General features: G+C 47.3%; 2 protein-coding genes across 2 annotated transcripts; both read right to left on the bottom strand.

The window, feature by feature from the left end:
- Positions 1-808: 808 nt before the first annotated feature.
- Positions 809-1,822, bottom strand: VC83_02680 (uncharacterized protein; the record flags this gene model as incomplete). Its single annotated transcript, XM_024466337.1, has 2 exons — positions 809-1,064; positions 1,815-1,822. 2 exons carry the CDS (start codon positions 1,820-1,822, stop codon positions 809-811), a joined length of 264 nt encoding a protein of 87 aa, XP_024326460.1.
- Positions 1,823-15,987: 14,165 nt separating this feature from the next.
- On the bottom strand, positions 15,988-16,766 carry VC83_02679 (uncharacterized protein; the record flags this gene model as incomplete). The annotated part of the gene is made up of 2 exons (XM_024466336.1): positions 15,988-16,290; positions 16,338-16,766. The coding sequence occupies 2 exons, from the start codon at positions 16,764-16,766 to the stop codon at positions 15,988-15,990; spliced, it is 732 nt and encodes a 243-aa protein (XP_024326272.1).
- Positions 16,767-18,308: the final 1,542 nt, after the last annotated feature.

The raw sequence follows: 18,308 nt of genomic DNA, 5'->3' as shown, positions 1-18,308 counted from the left end.
GACACTACGGTCCGTCTGCAGGTCTCCGTACGACGTACTGTATCTGAATGTACGGAGCATCCGTGCCGACGATCCTACAGCGACTCCACAAACCTCTCCCGAGGCAAGTCAAATGGTAACATGAACAGCGTCGCTCGCAACATTTCACAACACTGCATTTTACACCGCATGTTACGAGAAAAGAACACGATGTAAAAATACCTGAAACCACACACAACAAGAAGCAAACATACACAAAGTCTCGCCCCTATCTTTGTGCCACTTCCGGCGGGGGCAGCACAATAATTTGTTGTTCCTTTGGGTGACTTGTACTTATTGTCGTGGGTGTGGTTAGACCCCTGCGCTCCCTCCAGCGTCGCATGCCTCCAGCGTCGCATGGACTTCGGACCCTAGTTCCCGATTCAGAGAGTGGGTACAAATCTCGCTTTCTTACCTCCTGGTAAATTGCTTTGCTCATCTCAAGTGAAACGAGCAGGGAAGAAATTTTCACTGGTATATCTGTTCGAAAGATTTGTTGGGTATAGGATTAAAATAGGAGGGTGCGCAAAGCTATTTGACAAGAGGAGGTATGTACTGCATCTTGTCTCTGGGCGACTCATGTGTTGGCCGAGAGGTCCGGCTTGCCAATAATATCGGGCTCTTTGGAGGGCTTGCCGGCTCGCACTTGTTGGTTGTGAAATGCACGTCGAACCCCGGGCCACTGCAAGGAAGAGCCAACATCCAAACGCCAGCCAGTCGACTACAGCGTTCCGCAGCGCTTGTCCATGCAGCCAGATAGCGGCGGATAATAGCAATAACAGCCAAGAGGTCACACCTCTTGGGCAGCCATGCCTGCTTTGTAGGCACTGAAGTCCGATACACGTGTCCTTCGGTTCTTTAAACTGTGCGTTTGAAGCTCGAGGGCTCGTGCAGCAAGCCCTACCGCTTCGCACTTGTTGTTTGCATCGACGATCAACTGTCGCGCCGGCCGGCCGCGCGGTTCAGGATGAGACAGCGCCAGAACCACCTTAGCACTCCACCGTGCCGAGATATGCGTTACATTCTGTGCCACGCTGCGGCGGCCGCTAAGTACTGTCCGCTACACCCTAATCGTCGTGACCAAATTTTCGCTTCGCTTAAGGTTGGAGGAAGCGATCTGCGCGGTTTCAAAATGAGCGGAAGCGATGTGCGCGGTTTCGCGACGTGCATGGAGGGGACTCCTATATCAAATGCCCATGAGTGGCTTGTAGAAAACCCTTCTGAGTCTATAATTGCTACCTGTCGCATTTTCAAAGTCCCCGAATCAACACTACAGATGAGCCTCAAACGGTGTGCTTGGAACCTACCACCTAAGTGTTATGATTACAGCTCACAGCTTGTCACAGCTTGTTACGGTTGTTACGGTTGTTACGGTTGTTACAGTTGTTACGGTTGTTATGGGAATTATGGGTGTAGCCTTAGCCACCAAGGTTACAACCGCTAAGCAGACAACTGTATGTTATGAGGAATAGCCTCACCTTCCTTCCTTCTTCTTCTTCTTCTCTCTTTAGATTCAATCTAGATTACTTTTCCTGGACTCGCATCATGACCTCTATGACCATCGTAACACTAAGGGTGGTAGGAATAAGGTGCTCTCTACTGCATAGTCAGAAGCCCTTAAGAAATGGATCCTTAAGCAGTATTACTAGGGCTTAAAGCTAGTACTACTCTTAGACTCTGGATTTTCAAATAGCCACCTTGCTCTTTGGTAGCTAGAGCATTTTGCAAAGCATACAGTTTCGGAGGATACGAAGGTTCTACTACTTGACTCTTATGTAGGCTATACAAGCCATAACTTCGTCATTGTAGCAGAAGAACATAACATCATTATATACACCTTTCCCTTACATCTCACACACATTTTACAGCTATTTGTAATGGTGGGTGCACCAGATGTGAGAATCTAGCCACCCAAGGAAGGGATGAATTTACTAAGACAACACACTGTCTTAGTAAACAGAGCCAAAGGGTTGTAGCTTAGACTATTCCACAACGCAGCAATCAGGTGTGTAATGTAGTGAAGTGGTTCAGACAAGTTGCAACAAATGTTGAGTCTGGGAACTCAGGGGTAAGTCAGAGGTTAAGACCTCACTGACTTTTCAGAAACAAGGAGTAACAAGATCAATGCTTGGAAGCTTGGAAAAGACGTGGAAGCATGTGATAGTCCATTTACTGTATTGTCTGCTTGCCCTTTCTTAAGGAAAGGGCAATCCTATTTATGCTAAAGGAGTGTAGTTCTCTCATTTTCCAAGACTTTCCATGATTACCAGGCTTGGTAACTGTAGTCGACGTAAGAGAATCCCGTAGAACCATCTCTTAGGTTCATAGCCTATAGGAAGTAAAAGGAGGTCCAAGGTCAGAGTACCCCTATAGACAAATTATGTCATAGACAAATTATGTCATAGACAAATTATGTCATAGACAAATTATGTCATAGACAAATTATGTCATAACTTAACCAATCTTGTGGGTAACTAAAGAGCGATGACATGTAATGAATCATAGAGGTTCGTAGGAGCTTTTAGAGCTATCGTTCATGCTCCTAGGCCTCTAGTTGGTAGAGATATGTCATGTGGTAGTATGAGTGATGTCATGTAATGAATCATAGAGGGTTGTAGAGATATGCTATGTGGTAATATCGGCCCAGTAACTAAGGAGCGATGACGTGTAATGAATCATATGTAATGGTGGGTGCACCAGATATGAGAATCTAGCCACCCAAGGAAGGGATGAATTTACTAAGACAACACACTGTCTTAGGAAACAGAGCCAAAGGGTTGTAGCTTAGACTATTCCACAACGCAGCAATCAGGTGTATGATGTGGTGAAGTGGTTTAGACAAGTTGCAACAAATGTTGAGTCTGAGAACTCAGGGGTAAGTCAGAGGTTAGCACCTCACTGACTTTTCAAAAAACAGAGAATAACAAGATCAATGCTTGGAAGCTTGGAAAAGACGTAGAAGTATGTGCTAGTCGATTTACTGTATTGCCTGCTTGCCCTTTCTTAAGGAAAGGGCAATCCTATTTATGCCAAAGGAGTGTAGTTCTCTCATTTTCCATGACTTTCCATGACTAACCAGGCTTGGTAAATGTATTAGAAATCAAGTGCGACCCACAACTAGCTTGCTAATCATGTAGTGAACGTAAGAGAATCCCATAGAACCATCTCTTGGGTTCCTAGCCTATAGGAAGTGAAAAGGAGGTCCAAGGTCAGAGTACCTATAGACAAATTATGTCATAACTTAACCAATCTTGTGGGTAACTAAGGAGCGATGACGTGTAATGAATCATAGAGGGTTGTAGAAGCTTCTAGAGCTATCGTTCATGTTCCTAGGCCTCTAGTTGGTAGAGATATGCCATGTGGTAGTATTGGCCCACCCCCTTAAGGAGGAGATTTTCTTAATAACTTGTTCAATGAGTGTCCAAATGATATGCCGTGATGTATGTAGCATAAACAGATGTAGTAGAAGAGTTTGCAGCAATCGTTGAGTAGTATTGCTTCTGTTGTTGGTGTGATAAGCCAAGATATGTATGGTGACTTGTAGGTTTGAGGAGGAGATTTCTAAGTTTGCTCTTGAGTTTGATAGCAAACTGAGTGCAACGAATGTCAGTATGACATCATAGATGGTTGTAGCAATCGTTGAGTAGTATTGCTCTTGTTGTTGGTGTGATAAGCCAAAATATGTATAGTGACTTGTAGGTTTGAGGAGGAGATTTCCAAGTTTGCTCTTGAGTTTGATAGCAAACTGAGTGCAACGAATGTCAGTATGACACTACCCTACTAATATAGGTTTCTACACCTAAACCTAAACCCTCTACTTTTCAGGATGTGGAAGAGGGGCTATAGTACTAGAAACACTAGGTTCTAGAGGGCTTTAGTATTTGGTGCTAGGTTTAGGAGTTGAAGAAGCAGGCAAGCTAAAGCTAGGCCTAGCTTCAGTTTAGAGGTGAGCTCTAAGCTACTCATGCCTACAATCTTTAGGCCTAGAAAGGCTTGTAGCCAAAGAAGCTAGGTAGCCTGCTAGGCTGGAAACCAGGCTAATAACCAGAGGCCAGGATAGAGTGTTGTCTCAAGGGCTTGTTCTCAAACACTTGCAAGAGCTGGGGTTGAGGCCTAGGGCCGGAAAAAGAGGGTAAAAGCTCTTCTTTAAGCTAGTAACCTAATTCCTATAGAGGATCGGGACCCAATTCAGGACCTAGAAGCTGCTAAGAGTGAGTGCGAGAGCGAGAGTGGGAGTGAGCGTGGGAGTGAGAGTGCGAGGAGTGAGTGTGGGAGTGAGCGTAGGCGTGATGAAGTGATTAGTTCTAACAATGATTGATTTATGTACCTTTACATATAAATTACTATGTAGTGGTACTTAAGCCTACATATTGCGAAACCGCGCACATCGCTTCCTCCCACCTTGAGCGAAGCGAAAATTTGGTGACGACGATTATTCCTTTTTTCGGCGCATATGACAAAAGCCATTTTGTGATATGTGGGATGTGACGCTCGGCGCGTCCAATCATTTTGGCCAGACCGTCGGACGCGGTTCACCATTTACAGCCAACCAATAACGAGATGATCGCAACCGATGTCACTGAGGCTCTCTGATCGCTCACCAACGACACTGTGGAACTTCAAAAAGGACCAAAAATACGTCCAGGCGTCTTGCACGTGGTCGCTGGCGCCTAAAGGGAATTCTAGGCAACAGCTTTGGGATGTTCCCCGAAACTGTTTCATAGCCAGGGCTTTTTTTGACTCACAGCGGTGTCTAATAGGCGAAATAAATCAGAGCTTTACGAATGTGTGGGCAACGAGCAAGTTAGTCACTGGTTAAAGGTAAAAGTACACCTACAAAATCAGACGTGATAGTTGAAGGTCAAGTGACCCATGGGTCACATGTATTGTCTCCTTTTACATTACCTCCAGCTCGCCACTATTTTCAAGGGATAGCAGTGGAAGAGGTGATGATGGGAGGTGGTGGGCCTTGTAGTGGCAGTAATCTCCTGACTAGGATTGTCGCTCAGGTCCTGGGGACGAAACCCCCCTGGGGCGAATTTGAGGCTGGGGATCCTCGTATTTGCCCATGTAAGTCATTTTATATGTCGCGGTCGCTGTCAGACCTCTCCTGATCTCTTTGCTATCTCTATACGGTCCGTCTGCTTGAGTCACAAGCTACAGGCATGAAGATCCATCGCGTTACAAGGGGAGTTTGGTGGATGTGGCGAATATTATCAACGGCGGCCTGGTTTAAATTGAGCTGCTTACTTGTTGCTCAACCATTCATGGCTGTTCCTCCCACTTATCCTCACTGGGGAGTAGGCTCAAGGGGAGGCCTCGGCGGCACATGCAACAAGCATTTTTACTTGCACGCGTGAGGCATGCCTTCTTATGCAGATCCCGCCTTCCGTGGAGATATTGGCAAGGCACAGTGCGTACTCCAGAGCGGCGAAAGGTAGTATATTGCCTCCGCCGTCTCTCCTGTGTGGCGGGTATGAGAGGGCGGATGCCATTTACTGCTGGGTTTGACAGCCGTCGGGATCCAGTCTGATCTATATTCTCAGGTCAGGGCACTTAGTCCCAGTGGACGGGCAATAGGGGTAGGCCTGGTAACGAGATATACGGATGGATGTTCGGTTGCTGGTCTCGTCGTGAAATTGGTCTTGAATAGGCGGCCCTGATAGTAACATCTCTGCATTATCCTGATGTCAGGTAGCTATTTAGTTAGGCTAGCCTATTCGTGAATACTACTTATTCGCAGTTAGGCTAGAACATATATATAGGAATATATAGGGTATTTTGAGCTTTACTACAAGGATAACTACATTATCACACTATGTATGCCGCCTCATTTGTCTCATATACTCCAAATTCGTTATTAAATTCCTCTCTTAATACTCTATTAACATACCTTTATAGCTTCTATAGTTTTATATTCATCTTGTTGTATATAATATAGCTTACTTAGCCCTATTTTCTTTAAATGGGGGTCTAGTAGTAAAGCTATAAATAAAGGTTTATTCTTCTCTTCATAATGATTAGGAGAGTAGTATTTCCTTAATTTAGCAGTACCTTTCTTAATAGCAATATCTATTTTAGAGCCACATATTAATATTAGTATAAAGTTAGATATAAAAGGGATATAAGACCTACTGTTGCTATTTTATCTTCTATAGAAGATAAATTTTGGAATATTTGCCTTATTAAAGGTAAGGAGTGATATAAAGTAGGGTATTCTTTCCCTTGTAATTTTAGTAAGACTTCGAATATTTCTTTATAAGTCTCTAAAACTAAGTAGTCTTATTCTTTTAACCTAATGCTTTATCTTTAAATACCTTAGTTTTAGATGTTGCAATAACAATCTCTATAGGTTCTTTAAGATTTAAAAAGTTATTAAGCATATAATAAGTAGAAGACCACCTAGTAGCATTATCTATAAATGTTAGTATTATTATATAACTAAATAAGGATATAGATATTAGCTTACCTAGTTCTATTTTTTTAGCCCTTGTATATCTTTAGTATGCTTTGCTAATAGCCTTAACGTAGTTCACAAGCAACCTGTCATCCTAAGCAACCTGTCATATTATTCTAATGTCGTACAATCTGGTCCTTAAGGTATGTTGATTAAGATTGTGTCTTAAGTACATTGCATGGAGTTTTTTGGTTCCTAGATCATAGGTAGAGTTGGTATAGGCGTTAGCATATGAAGTCAAACATCAAGCTTTGAAATCACATAGTTCAGATCGTACAGAACAAGCCCTATAGTGCGAAATCCTGCTCAAATGTTTGATTCAATCATTGTTGTACGAAACGCTATATAAAAGGCAGGGAAGAAATCTTCTTTCGAGATGTGTGTAATATGCGTGCACATTAACTTCTTGATCTCAGTTCCGTACGAACGCTTTAATCATCGAAAACAACCAATGTTAAGCAGCTGAAGATTATGAGATGAATGCAGTAGTGTAATGGTGGGTGCACAAGATGTGAGAATCTAGCCACCCAAGGAAGGGATGATTTTACTAAGACAACACACTGTCTTAGGAAAAAGAGCCAAAGGGTCGTTGTAAGGACACAGGGCACCCAGCTCACAGTAATAGCATATGAGAGTGCGAGTCGGAGGCTAAACGGATGCTATCCTATAGGTCTACTACGAAGGATACAAAAAAGATGATGGGGAACCCCCGTCAGTCGATTTTCTCAAGTATCCGAAACCCATCCGACTCGGTTCCGACTCGGTTAGGCCACCCAAATGATCACACGTGACCCCGCGGCTACCCGGAGTCTACTCCCTAGAATGAGAGACGAGAAGGCATCCTTACAGTCGTAGCTTAGACTATTCCACAATGCAGCAATCAGGTGTATGATATAGTGGAGTGGTTTAGACAAGTTATAACAAATGTTGAGTCTGAGAACTCAGGGATAAGTCAGAGGTTAGCACCTCACTGACTTTTCAGAAACAAGGAGTAACAAGATCAATGCTTGGAAGCTTGGAAAAGACGTGGAAGTATGTGATAGTCCATTTACTGTATTGTCTGCTTGCCCTTTCTTAAGGAAAGGGCAATCCTATTTATGCCAAAGGAGTGTAGTTCTCTCATTTTCCAAGACTTTCCATGACTAACCAGGCTTGGTAACTGTAGTCGACGTAAGAGAATCCCATAGAACCATCTCTTAGGTTTGTAGCCTATAGGAAGTGAAAGGAGGTCCAAGGTCAGAGTACCCCTATAGACAAATTATGTCATAACTTAACCAATCTTGTGGGTAACTAAGGAGCGATGATGTGTAATGAATCATAGATGGTTGTAGAGGCTTTTGGAGCTATCGTTTATGTTCCTAGGCCTCTAGTTGATAGAGATATGTCATGTGTAGTATTAGCCCGGTAACTAAGGAGTGATGTCATGTAATGAATCATAGAGGGTTGTAGAGATATGCTATGTGGTCATATCGGCCCAGTAACTAAGGAGCAATGACATGTAATGAACCATAGAGGGTTGTAGCAATCGTTGAGTAGTATTGCTCTTGTTGTTGGTGTGACAAGCCAAAATATGTATAGTGACTTGTAGGTTTGAGGAGGAGATTTCCAAGTTTGCTCTTGAGTTTGATAGCAAACTGAGTGCAACGAATGTCAGTATGACAGAAAGGATCTGAGTCGGGCAGGTTATGGTCACATGATAAGAGTTAAGGCAGGTTAGCCGAGTCGGACCCGTTTCGGGTACTTAAGGGGATTGACCCAACGGGGTCCCTCTCCCTCAGTGACGGAAGGTATCTGAGTCAGACAAGTTACAGTCATGTGGTGAGAGTGAAGGTAGGTTAGCCTAGTCGGACCCGTTTCGGGTACTTAAGGAGATTGACCCAACGGGGGTTCCTCTCTTCATCTTTTTTGAATCCTTCGTAGTGGACCTATAGGATAGCATCCGTTTAGCCTCTGACTCGCACTCTCATATGCTATTACTGTGAGCTGGGTGCCCTGTGTCCTTACATAGAGGTGGCAAGTGAGACTACTTAGCAGGTGGGTTCTATAGGCCAACAGCGGCGATGTGGCACATGTGGTAATATGGGACATAATGCCCGTATATGCAAGAGGCGTTAGGAATCAATTACAATTGATTAAAGGCCATTATTCAGGGTGGTGTTGTGGTAGTAGGGTAGCAATAGTCAATTCTAGTGTTTTTAGTAGGCAACCTGCCCGTGTAGGCAACTCGCTTGTGAAATACGTTAGTAAAATATTTGTTAGAACTATGTCCTAGAAGTACGCTACACAGTGTAGTCTGTATACTGCTAGGCAGTATATATATGGCTTCGCACCTATAGTTTACTTAATTAAGTCGTTAAGCTCTAAATTTGTGCTTAACAGGTTATGAGCCTAGGTTAAGCGCATGATGTGCTATGCTAAATGTACATAATTAACGGCTTCCCTTATAGCTCTTGTAGTAGAGAGTAGCTATATTGTATGATTGAGCGAAGGATTCGCTATCACAGAAAGCCTCCTTATGACTACCATTACATAGCAGAAGCAGCACCGATTACAAGACGAGTGCAGGGCACACCAAGCAAGTGACTACTTTGAACGTAAGAGCTAGGAAAGCTAGATTCAACACTATGAGGGTGTGTAAGCGGTCAACACCACCATAGCGATGGTGCGTAGGTAGCTGGTAGCAAAAGCGCGGTCGCCCAAGAGGGATAGGCAGAGACTTGGTTATTAGGTACTATAAGGGCAGGGGCAATAGGGGCGCTTAGAGTGAGCATTCGCCATAGTAACACTGTACTGCGTAAGGGGCATGTTAGAACTACGTTTCTAGAAGTACGCTACATAGTGTAGTGTAGTCTGTACTATCCCCCCCTGAATGATTGTCAGGTTCCACTATTACGTATTGATAGAATTATCTCACCGCTTAGCTGTAATAACAGCACGGCAGCGATCGTGAAATGTACTATACAGCTTTGTAACTATTCATCTGGTACTGCATCCCATGCGTCAATAATTATAGAGCGTAAATACTCATGTGAAATACTCTGTGCATCATACCGTACTTGAAAATAATGCTCATGAATCCAATTTTTCATCCAATTCCATATATGCTCAATTGTATTAAGATCAGGAGAGTATGACGGCCATTGTATATTTCGAATAAATCGCTGTCGAAGTTGCCGTTCTGTATATCTTGCATCGTGAGAAGGGGCATTATCTTGCTGCCACCACCACCCTTTGCTTGTCTGCTTATCTTCTCGAAAAAATTGTTCAACAACTGGAAGTATATGCTCATTATATCTTTTCGCAGTAACTGTTCCCTAGTCTTTTTCCTAAAATGTTGCTGGCCCTTTTCTCCCTCCTGCAATTATTCCATGAAACATCCAAGCAGGTAACTTTGAATATTTATGTTGTAGTAAATCCTCGTCATATTTATCGCTTCATCTGCTTTTGCTGTAACATATGATTGTGTATGTGCTCCTCCATTTGCCCAAACTTCATCAGAAAGACATTGTCACATAAGTCTATCAGGACTGCATCGTAGGGCTTTCTGTGCAAAGATAAGATGAAGGCGACGATGAAAGGGATCAGATGAGAAACCCTTTCTTTTTGAAATGCGACGTGTATATCCTAAAATTCCAAATGCAGTATTTAGTGCTTTCTAGCCTGTATTATTCAATCCAATTTCAGGGGCAAGAGTTGGAATAGCAACCCAATGTGCTCTTTTATGTGACGGAGAGCTCTGTAACCATTTCTCTAACTCTGTGCGCTGTGGTGTTCGAATAAGAGGTTTATAGCCTGATTTCGAGTGTTGAGGTGTAGTTGGATTTGCTATTGCATATCTGATTTGTCGCTCTGTAACGTGTAGAGTAGCTGCAATTTTCTTATATGATAATCCAAATTTTAATGCTGTTTGTGTAAGGAAGGCCATCACGTGCCACCACGTGAGGTCCCTTTCATAAGCGGCCCATAGGGCTCGGTAAAATAGGGCACAAGGTGCATAGATAAAAGGGGTTGGAGGCCTCAGAAGAAGGCCTCCAGTCAATAGTCGATGTATCTACGTAGACCTATTGTGCTTACAGAATACGATACCTTCCTGCCTCCTGACCTGGTTCCCTGGACTCCCGTGAGACCTTAGGCTTATGCTTTACAATTCTATTGACTGCACCCATATCCAGCCTACTGGGTCAGGATGGCAAGTATGGAAAGAAGGATTACGCGTGCGACTTCTGGAGGAGCAACGCCAGCAACTGACGCCACTGAGCCAGCTCCAAGAACTACATCCGTAGAAGCTAGCCATTGGATGGCAGGCCAGGACGAGAGCATGGCCTCAAAGCTGGCAGACCTTCGGAAGCGGATGGACGAAGAGAGGGCCTACATCAACACGATGGAGGAAGCCCTAGAGCTTTTCCGAAGAACGCACGGCGACGACTACAACGCCTACCCTGAGGCGGTACGGGACTTCGCGAAGAAGCAAGCCCGGATTCAGGAAGAGAACCGTCAGAAAAGGCGACACCAAGATATTGAGGACGAGTGGGAAGGACCCCAACAAGAGGAGGAGGCAGAGACTGCCTCTACCGTATCAATGGAGGTCACACCAGCCCAGAGGCCAATAGGAAGGGTCAAGGAACCTAAGGTATATAAGGGCGAATCCATCCGAGAGCTCAACGAGTTCATGGCCTCGATCCGCGCTATCTTCCGATACCAACCAAGGGTTTTTCCAACTGAGCAATCTAAGGTGGCCTTCGCTGCCCAATACTTGGAAGGACACCCTATGAAGGAATGGGATAACCGGTGCGCAACCCAAGGAGAAGGATACATAGATCCCTTGGATATCGCTGGGTTCGAAGAGTTTCTTCGGGACCTCCATGTCGACCCAGCCAACCGACAACGCATCGCGGCCTTGAAGTATAACGTCGCCCTACAACGGAAAGGGCAGAGCATCCGCAAGTTCGTGGCCTACCTTGAGGACCTCAAACGCGAGATGGAACCGTATACTGAATCGCAGAAGACTGTCCACCTTCTGACGAAGATTCACCCAGAGATGAGGCAGCGGCTCCTTGAAGGAGGGTACGCAGAGCGTTCCTCTACCCACAGGGACGCTATCGTTAATATCCTGGCGATGTTAGAAATGACAAACCAGTGGGTAACAGAGAGAACTCCTACTGTTGACAAGTCCAACTCAAGGGAAGGAAGGAATACCTCCCAGGGCAGCTTTCCATTCCTAAAGGGCAACTCTGGCAGCCACAGGGCTCCCCAGCCCTCGGCCCAAGGAGAAAGAACACCCTTCTGGAATAGACACCGCCCACAAGACCAGCGGCCGGCGAGAGGACAGGCCCCTACCCACAGTAGGGACGCTAGGCCAATCCCTAGCGGAATCAATTGTTATAACTGTGGCAAGGCGGGCCACCTCGCGAAGGAATGTCGAGGCCCACGCCAACACACAGGCCCAGGGGTGAGGAAATTGGACGCCTACACCCCCAAGAGGGAGTGACTCCCAGCAGAATCCCAGAAGCCTACGGCGCAGCGTCGAATGGAGATCGAGGTAGAGGTGCAGGTAGGGCCCGGATGGCACAAGGCAAGAGCCCTCCTCGACTCAGGATCTGACGCGTCCACCATCCACCCTCTGTTTGCCAAAGAGAAGGGTTTGGAGTGCCGGGATAGGGCACCGCCACGGGCAAGGGCAGTCGATGGAAAAGAGGTTGTGATATATGGAGCGGCCACCACCCAGGTCCGAGCTAGGGACCACTTTCAAAGGGAATGCGTGGTCGCCCAGACCCTCCTTTCCATGGACACCCCAGGAGTAGACGTCATCCTTGGGATGGATTGGATGACGCAGGTCAACCCCCAGATCGACTGGCGCAAACAGACCTGGCGCCAGCCCTTCGATATTGCGAGAGCCGAGGTGGCGGATATTGAAGAATGGGAGGAAGGTGATACTGCCTTCGTCTTGGCCTTAAACACAGATGATAGCGCGCCTACCCAATGCCCGAAGGAATACGAGGACTATATCGACGTCTTCTCGGAGGAAAAGGCAGAAGAACTGCCAGAGCTGGGAAGGAAAACCCATGCCATCGATACTGGGCCCCAGGAACCACCGTATGGGCCAGTATATAACCTATCGGAAACGGAGCTGGCCACGCTCCGTAAATACCTCGACGAGAGCGAGAAGAAGGGTTGGATCCGAAGGAGTGTAAGCCCTGCAGGCGCACCCATCCTATTCGTTCAGAAGAAGGACGGAAGCCTACGCCTCTGCGTAGACTACAGAGGCTTGAATAAGATTACCGTGAAGAATCGACACCCGCTGCCACTGATCACGGAGACCTTGGATCGGCTCCAAGGGTCGAGGTGCTTCACAAAGCTTGATATTAGGAACGCCTACCACCGCATCCGTATTCGCCCAGGCGACGAGTGGAAGACAGCGTTCCGTACTCGATACGGACACTTCGAGTACAGGGTGATGCCTTTTGGATTGGCTAACGCACCTGCAACGTTCCAAGCGTACATGAATGAGACCCTACAAGGGTTGGTTGACACCATATGTGTCGTATACCTTGATGATATCCTCATCTACTCCCAGAAGGAGGAGGAACACGCTGACCACGTACGAGAGGTCCTAGGACGCCTACGCGAGGCGAACCTATACGTGAAGCTCTCAAAGTGCGAGTTCAATGCCAAGAAGGTAAGCTTCCTTGGGTATATTGTCACAACGGAAGGGGTGGCTATGGAAAGCGACCGGGTTGCTGCAATCGCCGATTGGCCAATACCTAGGACCCATCGAGAGGTCCAGGTGTTCCTCGGCTTTGCCAACTTTTACCGGCGCTTTGTAAAGCAATACTCCTCCGTGGTGGCCCCAATGACAGGCCTTATGAAAGGGGCAAAGGCAGGCAAGCAGACAGGCCCGTTCGTGTGGGGGGAGGAACAGCAAAGCGCCTTCGGCCAGTTGAAGAAGGCCTTCACTACAGCCCCCACACTGGTCCATTTCGACCCATGCCGTAGAATCAGGCTCGAGACGGACTCGTCAGGCTTTGCGCTCACTGCGAACCTGTCTCAATTAGTGGAAGGAACTAAGCCAGAAGAGAAGGGCGAATGGCACCCAGTTGCCTTTTTCAGCAAAAAGCTAGATCCAGCAGAGCTGAACTATGAAGTCCACGACCAGGAACTCCTGGTGATCGTGAAGTCCTTCGAGCAGTGGAGACACTACCTCGAAGGAAGCCAGTACCCAATTGAGGTCCTAACAGATCACAACAATCTGAAGTATTTTATGGAAACCACCGCCCTCACAAGGAGGCAATCGCGGTGGGTGCAGGCGTTATCAGCCTATGATTTCCACATCTCCTATCGAGCGGGAAAAACAAACCCAGCAGACGGTCCATCTAGGAGACCAGTGTTACGACGGAACAAGAAGGCTGGCCAACTACAGGACAGGAAGGAGGGAGGTCGCATGAGACCGGCCCTGGTACCTGGAGGGGCAGCGGGGAATAGTAGTTCCGAAAGTATCACGTGACGGACTCGCAGGATGAGGAGAAGAGTCCTAAGAGTCCAGGACTCCGAGGACTCGAGTGAGTTCCCAGGAGTCCACTAGGCACGTGATGGACTCGCAGGATAATGAGAAGAGTCCTAAGAGTCCAGGACTCCGAGGACTCGAGTGAGTTCCCAAGAGTCCACTAGGCACGACGCCACTATATAAGTAGATAGTATTTCCTTAGATAGGAGCTTCGTGCTCAACTCAATACAGTATTTGTTATATACTAGTAACGTGTTACTTGAAGCCTTTGTGTCTGATCCCCTGCCTCCTCTGATAAGTAAACCTTTACGCAAGAGAACCTCTGTGTCTTCTATCGTTTAGAAGTCAGCGTTACAACCAGACTATGAGGGTGAAAAGGGTAGCCAGAATGTGATGCTACTGACCCTTAAGAACAAGCTCCGAGAAGCCATGCAGGCAGGAGGTATCCCGCAGATAAGTCGGATGATAACAAGCCAAGAAGGCTTTCAGATAGGAGAACCTAACCTACAGCGTAGGAAGGCAAACGCTAGCAGCGTAAGACTGGGCGATGACCATAGTAAGGACACCAAGAGTCCAGGTCTCGTTGTCCCTCGGGTTGCAGTAGCTGCTGTAGCCAAGAGAGAGAGCGCCTATAGTGCTGCTTCTGAACCCCTAATAGACTTGATCAAAACCCTCCAGGCGACTGACGAGTTAGCTGTTAAAAGGGCCAAGGATATTGGGTTGGCGCGAGCAAAGGGCTCTTCAGATTGGAGAGTAGATGATGCAGGCATCCTACGCTTCAAGGGAGCGGTATATGTACCTCCCAACCAGGCAGTGCGGATGGAAATTTTCAAGATTTGCCATGATGACCCACTAGCCGGGCATTTTGGATATAAGAAAACCCAAGAGTTGATCCAACGCAAATACTACTGGCCTGGCCTCAGCGAGGAAACCAGGGAGTACGTACGGGGCTGCGATAGATGCCAGCGCATCAAGCCCGTGCAGCATAGGCCATATGGTGAAATGCAGGCCTTAAGAATGCCCTCGAAACCATTTGAATCCATAAGTATGGACTTTATCACGGATCTGCCCCCAAGCGTAGGGGCGGATCAAGGCAAGGCTTCAGACTCCATCCTTGTGATTGTTGATCGTTATACTAAGGTGTCCAAATATATACCCTGTAGGAAAACCATCACGGCCCCAGAGCTGTCGCGCCTCTTCCTTGCGTTCTGGGTAAAGGACTTTGGAATCCCAGCCGAAATAATCACGGATCGAGGGAGTGTGTTCACCTGTCACTTCTGGTCAGCGTTCTGTTTTCACCTCAAAGTAAGGCGTAACCTATCGACCGCTTTCCACCCTCAATCCGACAGCCAGACCGAGAGGCAGAATCAGAATATCGAAGCCTACTTGCGGATTCACTGTAATCAACACCAAGACAACTGGGTGGAACTCCTCCACTTCGCGGAATTGACCTACAATAACGCCTTCCACGATTCCATCCAGATGTCGCCAAACCAGGCCCGATACGGCATCAATATAGACCTAAGACAAGGGATCGAGGACGACCCCACCAGAAGGGAAGTGCCAGTCGCGAAAGATCGCATCAACCTGATCCTAGAATTGCGACAGGAGCTCGAAGAGGCGTGGAAACAGACGAAGGAAGCCCAAATACGAGGCTACAACAAGCTGCACAAGCCAATGCAGTACGTGGTAGGAGAGAAAGTATGGCTTTCGGCCAAGAATATCAGAACCACCCAGCCAAGTAGGAAGCTTGGGCACCGCTGGCTTGGCCCGTATGAGATCACCCAGCGCATCGGTAAGCAGGCTTACCAGTTGAAGCTACCGCCAAGGTATAAGGCGATCCACAACGTGTTCCACGTGTCCTTACTAGAAAGGTATTGGAAAAACACAGAGGAACCCAACCCTCCACCTAGCCAAGAAATTGTGGACGGTGAGGAAGAATACCAAGTAGAAGCGGTCCTAGACCACAGGATAATCAAACGAGGCAGGGGCCAGAGAGAGGAGTACCTTATTAGATGGGCTGGTTATACAGCCGCAGACGACCAATGGGTGCCAAAACATGATGTAGGGCTATCGTTAATCGAGGCATATCACAGGAAGCAAGCACAAGGAAGCAAGGATGGGACAACGTAATGGTATTGGCCTTGGTGGCATTGCTGTATACGCGCTGGGCAGCGTGAAGGGCGCTGATGGCCTGGACAGTAGCCTCAGAATCAGCAGCAAGGCCAGCATCTTCGTCGTCGGCCCAACAGTTCAGGAGAGCGTCAGCCGCAAGCTGGAGGGCCTCCAACTCGGCGCCAAGCTGGGCAGCAGCCTACCCAACCATTAGTACAAACAAACAATGAGGAGGGAGTCCCTTACTGGAACGCACGCGTGGTTGCCCCGAAGGCAGTCTGCACACTTGGCCATGCCGGAAGGGACCCAGCACATCTGGCCTGGGAAGTTGTAATACGTGTGCGCACACTTCATGCAGCACGGGCAGGAGCCAGCGCGAAGGCGTCCTGCAGAATCAGGAACCTCACAGCGGGCAGCGACCTTCCACCCAAGCACGGTGCGCTCATCCTTTGGAGCCTCAGACTCAGGAACGACGGAGCCTTCGAGATCCTCAGCTTCGTCCTCAACTTCAGGCAAACGATACGGATGGATAGTGCGAGAACGTGATGTGGAGGAGGTGACAACAGATGGAACAGGCGTGGCGGGCGCCTGCGACTCGGGAGAGCTGGACATCTGGGCCACTGGTCGCTTGCGAGGTGTAGTAACTGGAGCCTTCCCCTTCAGCTTGGGAGCCATGATGAGGGTTGGATGATGTCAGATCTATCCGTAACGATAAGCTCCTGCAATCCAGGTGGAAAGGAAGTGATTACCTTAAAGAAACAAGCAACTGTGTAGGCCCCAAAGGTTGGGACTAAGATCGAGGGCGAAAGGTGAAGTAAGGTGATGTTGAGGATGAAGGTGGCAGGAAGTTCGATAGGAAGTTTGGAAGGAAGTAGGAGTTTGGCGCGAGACCCATAACAAAGGGGGTGGCCGCGGCAACCCACAACCAAGGGGGGTCACGGGACCAGCACACCAAGCACACACCCAAACAAGTCCACCACCCGGGTCAAAACAAAAAGTCTAAACAAGCCAGGAGGGCAAGTAAGCCCTAGCTGCGAAACCTTGGAATTGAGGGCAATCCCTCTAAGAGGGGAGGTAATTGTAAGGAAGGCCATCACGTGCCACCACGTGAGGTCCCTTTCATAAGCGGCCCATAGGGCTCGGTAAAATAGGGCACAAGGTGCATAGATAAAAGGGGTTGGAGGCCTCAGAAGAAGGCCTCCAGTCAATAGTCGATGTATCTACGTAGACCTATTGTGCTTACAGAATACGATACCTTCCTGCCTCCTGACCTGGTTCCCTGGACTCCCGTGAGACCTTAGGCTTATGCTTTACAGTTTGAATTGCAATTCTATCTTCTCGAGTAGTTGCAGGAGCCTTAAAGCGAGGCGTAGTAGGCGTCTGTGGATTTCAAAGCTCTATAATATCCATAGCTGATTCTATAGAACTAAATATTTTGAAGGTATTACAATACTATTTACATTTACATACATAATTACACTAAGACCCCCTTAATTTTGGCAGTATTAAAAGTGGGAATAGTGGAACCTAACAATCATTCAAGGGGGGGGATACTATACCGCTAGGCGGTATATATATGGCTTCGCCCCCGTAGTTTACTCAATTAAGTCCTTAAGCTCCAAATTTGTGCTCGACAATATTATAGTAATATTATTATCATGTGACCGGTTTCCTGGCAGACCCGTGGGGGACCGTGGGTTATTGGCTTCAGACCAGACCACGGGTCCGGTCTGGGATCGGTCCCCCATGACAATCTGTAGTGGCGGTGTCCCATATTCTGTTTCTTGTCTTCCAACAGTACAATCGTAATGTCCAATCTGTAGTGGTGGTGTCCCATATTCTGAAGGGCGGGCGAGGATGGGGTCCATGGACGTTGGGTAGAGATGAGACGCGAACTGTTGAGAGAGGTGCTCTTCGTGGGTCTTCAGGACCAATCTTATTGTCTGGTAACGAATAGGTTAGTAAGGTGGATAGAAGCTGGGCAGGGGTGAGACGAGGCATCTACCTTGGAGCTCCCAAGAAAACTCCCGATATCCCCTGGCTCCCAGCCTAAGTGCATGACTATGTCAAGGATAATCTCAACGGGTAGCTGCTGCAGCCTATCTGGATCTAGTGATGTTATCCTCAGAATATTGACAGGGTACAGGTCGGGACGATCTTGCGCCTAGTAAAGGTCTTATCGCGTCTAAAAAGAAAATTGTTGGATATAGGCTGGAT

This window comes from Pseudogymnoascus destructans, assembly GCF_001641265.1.
Source record: "Pseudogymnoascus destructans isolate 20631-21 unplaced genomic scaffold scaffold_5, whole genome shotgun sequence".
Classification (NCBI taxonomy): Eukaryota; Fungi; Ascomycota; class Leotiomycetes; order Thelebolales; family Thelebolaceae; genus Pseudogymnoascus; species Pseudogymnoascus destructans.
This window is presented reverse-complemented; position numbering and strand designations above follow the sequence as displayed.